General features: G+C 38.1%; 1 protein-coding gene across 1 annotated transcript; it reads left to right on the top strand.

The window, feature by feature from the left end:
• Positions 1 to 3,556: 3,556 nt before the first annotated feature.
• On the top strand, positions 3,557 to 4,060 carry LOC145992430 (uncharacterized). The gene has a single exon (XM_083128814.1). It carries the CDS (start codon positions 3,557 to 3,559, stop codon positions 4,058 to 4,060), a length of 504 nt encoding a protein of 167 aa, XP_082984940.1.
• Positions 4,061 to 6,035: the final 1,975 nt, after the last annotated feature.

Here is a 6,035-nt window from a genome sequence, read left to right as displayed (position 1 = left end):
CAGGTTGCAAAATATCAACCGTTGTTTGGCGAGTGTTACCTATTTCTTTCTATTCTGGTTTATATTGCGTTTCCACATCTTGGGCTGAGGGGTAAAAAAACACAAGGTGCCTGGTCACCATGATGCCTGAATTTTTAAATTGTTCTCTTTTTTTAATTTAGAGATCGGTTACGAAAATTTCCATTACCTTTTTCTTAAAATAACTATTACAGTGTGCTTTTTTAATATGTTTGTGTGGTTTCTGAATGACATGTATAATTAAATCAGAATGATAAAAATACCATTATAAATTTTTACACTGTTGCCAGCCGAATTTTAAAATCTTCAGGGGTATGTTAGAGTTGACCATATATTGCATAGTTATTCATGCTGTTACAAGAGGAGCCTTCTTTAGTAAGGCTACCCTGGCACAAGAATTAGTTACTTTTAAGCCAATCTTGTATTAATTAATAAATTAAATGTTTTAGGATCACATTTCATAGCTTATCTTACTTCGATTGGGTTTCTTAATCCATACTTGAAAAGAAAAAATTCAGGCTCCTGAGATTTTTAATTTTGTCTTCTGCTGCTTGGATTAACAAAAACAAAGTAGATGAATGATGAACAATGCAATAGATGGTAGGACAAACACAATGATGCATACATGCGTTAACCAGGTTTCAAACTTGGGGCCTCCTGTGTGGTATTACTGACCAATGCATCATGGAGGCTGACTTTTATATGTGCATTGGCTGAGCCATTACTGAGAACAATATATCAATCATGTGCTATCTGAAGTATCAGTGCTATTTAATTACCAATAACAGTCCAGGTCTGTAAAATACTACTGGATATTTTCATGGAGTCTTCTTATCTTAGAAAGTGGACAATTTTGACTATTCTGATGTAAATATTGTGTGGCAAGAGTATATTTCATGATTAATTATTTTATTGGAGTAGATGTAATGTCTTATTCTTTAATTTTGCTTTTCACTATTCTGAATATCTTACATGTGAACCTCTGAAAATAAGTACCAAATTAGACAACAGAGTAGCTAAGTAATATACACTCTTCACAAAAAGTTTGGAATATTGTTATATTAGGCAATAGTTGATAGGCATGGTGGCATATGTCGGCAAAAACACCAGAACATCCAGCAGACAGACAGATACAGTGTGTTGTTGAATTCCAAGGCCTTGCTTTTGCCTAATATCTCTAACCTTAATATAATTGTGATATTTATCGCTACTGAGAACATTTTGAATGGCATATACAAGGTTATACAAATTGTCAGTGTTTTGATATTTTTTTGAGGATAGGCCATGAAACATATAACATCTTTAACTTCACCGAATCATGGAGGGGCTCTCAAACTTTGCGTTCATCCAGTAATTATGCATTTGGCTGTTAGGAGTAAGTTTTGCAATATGGTGGCTCTTAACAGTGAGAAGATTTGATCAAAATCAGTCAGTTATCATTCTTCAGGAGCACTTCTGCAACAAGAAGGATGCACCAGTCCATAATTCCATTAGCAAGTGGTACACACACTTTCAGGTACCAGTGGCCATTTGTCTGTGGTAGAAGTGAACTGACGTTGATCAGAAGCTACCTCATTCTTGAGACCTAATCTCGAGGAATTTCTATGAGGCTACATCAAGGATCTAGTTTTTTTTTATCATTCTCTTCCTGCACGAATCCTGGAACTTAGTCTGTCTCATGCACAAGCGGAGCAGCTTCGACCTAGAGTTGTTATGAAGAGCCTGCATCAAAAAATAGGCAAGTGGTCTTACTCAGAGGCAGTGAAGGGACTGAAGGGTAACACATTATCCTGCTTTACCTCTACAGAGGCTTACCGTAGTCAACCTCATGCACTACTTTATACTTGGGCCCCAAGCTTGGGGAAGGGCCAAAGCCTGTCCCTTCTTAGCTTTAAGAGCCCTGGGTTTGGGTCAAGCTTGACTTGTGCACTCCACAGAGGCTCACTGTAGTCGGCCTCATGCACAAGCACACTCCTTTACATATGGTGCCCCAGGCTCGGAAATGCATTAGTCAGAACAGCCATTAAAACCATCATCACTGCATGCTGCAACAAGCTTAGGATGAAATTGATTATCATGTAAAAATCTGTAGAATAACTAACGGCATGCATGTAGAGCATTTTTAAGGTATGTAACAAAAACTTGGAAGAATTTTCCTGTACACTGACAAAAAAGCATGAAAATTTTTTTAAAAAAACTTATGGACTGGTGTGGGTACAAAATGCTAAACGATGATTTAGAATACCCCTGTGTTCTACAACTTGAGATTTGTGTAAAATGTACCCCCCAGAGCTCCGATTTCACAATGAGATCTATTCACTAAAAGTACAGGCAGTTGATAAAGAACAATCAAGCCATGTCCAAAAATTGTTTAATTGTTCGATTTCCAGTGGAGACACATTGCACGGCAGTTCAGACCCCACTTAAAAATGTAGAACAAGTCTCAATTACCCTATATGAGTTTAAAGCGGACTTCAAACAAACTTTGACTTTTAACTTTGGATCAGATTGTTAAATAATTAATATTCAATCTGTGTAATGACACGTACATGGAATATGTAAAATTTTTCAAATTTTCTTATCCTTAATTCTTAGCATGTTGACATATGAATTTATTATTATAGTTGACTTTCACCATACTTGTATATGATGTGTGCTATATCATAATTGTGTTATTGTGTGTGTTCAAGGTTTATACACTCCTTAATGCTAAAATTACATTTGTACTTTTATTGTCATTATTATACTAAAAGGAATATTAAGAAATGCAAATAAAGTTTGAAATACAATATTTGAAATAATGTGTGTAATTCTTTCTGTTTTGGACTCTTGAGGTCAAGTTTATTTGTTCATGGTGGGCAAAAAAAAACAGCCTCTGCCACCAAGCATTTTAGTCACCCTGCATCACCAAGAAGTAGGTCAGTTGCTTATTCACATGGCACGATAAATCAAACGTAACTTACCTCAAGTGATGGTTTTTAGGTATGAATGACAGATCATTTGTTTGAGCCATACATATTTTTCAATAGGCAGTAAATCAGATGGCTTGTTTATATGTCACTGATAAATAGTTGCCTCCTGAACTCCAGATCAAATACATAATCCATTTTGCCATCAGTGTGCAACTGCTTTAATGAGGCTTTTCCGCAGATGAATTGGACGAGGATCTGTGTGTCTTGTATTTTTGTTACTTTATACTTTTGGCTAATCACAATAATGAGGACAAGTGATAATTAGATTATATTAATGAAGGAACAGTCACAAAGAACCAGAACCAAGTTGCAACTCACATGGTTGCCCCACCTTTTAAGTTCAACACAATCCTGTACTTTTTTTACCCTCTTTCCTTCAACCATTTTTAACTGCCTTTTAAGATTTTAATTTCTGGACTGCCTGTAGAGGGATGCAGATACAGGAGCAAAACATTGAACAATTACTGTGTGCAGATGCAAAGCATTCAGGAATTGTCGTGTTAGAACCCTAAACTATGGTTCACCACCATTTATTGATTGCATTTTCTAATGTGAACATTTCGAAAATGTCGATGTCACGTGTGCTCCGAAGTGACCTAGGACTCTGTGCTTATCGGCGAAGTAGTACTGGTCACTTCCTCACTCCACAGCTTAAGGTCCAGAGGGAGCAGAAAACAAAAATAATCCTTCAGCATTACGCAAATGGTGGCCACAGGAGGATCCTTTTCACGGACAAAAAAAAAATCTTTCCGATTGAAGAGTCTTATAATCGTCAAAACGACCGTGTTTATGCCTCGACATCCCAGGAGGCTCGTGAAAACATGCCACGGATCCTCAGAGGCCATCATCCCGCCTCAGTGATGGTTTGGTGGGGGGTTTCGTACGATGGCACAACTGACCTCCACATCTGTGAACATGGTGTGAAAACATCTGCAAAAGTGTACCAAGCAACAGTGTTGGAACCACTTGTGAAATTGTTGACCCGCACTATGTTCAACAATGAGCCATGGAGCTTCCAGCAGGACTCAGCAACGGCCCACAAAGCAAAGACCACACAGGAGTGGCTTTAGAGGAATGTGCCTGATTTCATTGCTCCGGCTGATTGGCCCTCCAGCAGCCCCGACCTCAGCCCATTGGACTACAGGTTGTGGTACGTTTTGGAGGGCATAGTCTGTAGGAAGAGGCATCCAAACCTTGCGAGTCTCGGGCATTCTCTTGTGAAGGCAGTGGTGGACTTTCCCCTCGAAACCGTGCATGCTGCGATCGATGACACCTCAGGGGTGGCCATTTTAAACAGTGATTGGTGCTCTGTGTTGGCAAGACCTGTAACTTTGTAACATCCAAATATTAATACATGAGCTTGCTCACTTTGCCTGTAGTTCATTATTAACTTTGTAACAGAATTTATGATATGACTATAGTGTAAATCATGTAAACAAACCATCTCACCGATTCGATGTATCACTGAACACGGATACCTTCCCGCATGCATGTTGATGAAAGTGGCACTACTTCCTTGCAGTTCACATGATTATTTTTTTTTAAAAAATAACCAATGTTATAAAATATTATGTACACAAATCTCTAAGCTCGTTGAAAGTTACAATGCATATTCCTACAAAATGTTCACACTTATCTTGCCTTGCCATGTCACCAAGTTATTTTACGAAGTGCACTATATATGGCGGAACAAAAATCGTTATTAGGATGCTTGTCAAAGTTTCCAACCACAATAAATTTACGAACTTTCTTTGTCTTGTTTTGATCATCATCATTAATATATTTATTGGACTTACAGCATTGCCTATGGCTGTTTATGCCCATTATATATTTTATTTACATAAGATACAATTTACATAAAATCTACAAACAAATTTCAAATACACCCCTATCTATATCAAACCTTAGAAATATGTTATATCATTTTGTCTAAAAAAAAAGGCAAGTATTTGACCGAAGACCTCTGGCAAACAAATTGTTGTGTACCATTCAGAGTTGACCGTTCTACGTTCCTCTAAAGGCACAGTTGCCACATGACCAGTTTTCTCGAAAAAAACAGGTGACCATTTGTTTCGATGTGCTTCGAGCGCGAACAACTTTTGTTGGATTGGGTTCATCTTGAAACACCCATACAGTCGACTGGTGTTTTCATTCCGGCTCATATGCATAAATCCATGATTCGTCACCTGTTACAATCTTATATACGTCTTTTGAAGCACCACGATTGTATTTATTGAGCATTTGTTTGCACCAATTGACGTGAGCGTCTTTTTGAGTTTTTGTCAAATGCTGTGGGATGATCATGTAATATTTTATATAAGCTGGTGGAACTAATGCCTATGGTTGCCTCTATGTCACATGACGATCTTGCAGTATTAGGTTTTGCACAGCATCAATGTTTTCTTGAACAACAACTGATTTTGGACGACCTTCGCGAATCTCGTCGGTGAGTGAATGGCGGCCACGATTAAATTCGTTATACCAGCGTTTCACAGTGGCAAAGGATGGGGCTTCATCGCCAAATGTGGAAGTAAGTTGATCGATGCACTCTTGTCTTGATAATCCACGTCGAAAATCGTAAAAAATGATCGCACGAAAATGTTCACAAGTTAATTCCATTTTATTGTTGTCGCGCAATCTCCAAGGCAACATAAACAACACAATGAAGCTATTGACAAAACATTTGAAGTATGTTATGGTCAATAATGCCAGACAATTCCGTGCAAACGTCAAATCGCACCTAACTTCAATCAGTGTTGCCAAGGCAAAAAAAAAGGTAAAGTGTTCCCCTGTGCATAGCACCACGCCATGAAGGCGTATAGGGAGTGTGGGGGTAACGCCCCACACTTTCTTGATCCGGTCGTGAGTGTTGCCAAGGCTCAAAATATAAATAGTGACCCACGTAAAATATATTCAATTCGCATGCAAGAAAGAAGCCAAATTTATGGGAAATGATTACTGATGCAAAGAGTTAACCATAAAGGTGAAGCAAGAAGTACAAAAGAAAGAGCATTGGGTTTAAAGTGAGACGTCATTTGCGGCAGA

This window comes from Lepisma saccharinum, chromosome 9, assembly GCF_977018435.1.
Source record: "Lepisma saccharinum chromosome 9, izLepSacc3.1, whole genome shotgun sequence".
In the NCBI taxonomy this organism is placed as follows: domain Eukaryota; kingdom Metazoa; phylum Arthropoda; class Insecta; order Zygentoma; family Lepismatidae; genus Lepisma; species Lepisma saccharinum.
The sequence above is the reverse complement of the archived record's forward strand: the minus strand, read 5'-3'. Positions and strand labels throughout refer to the sequence as shown.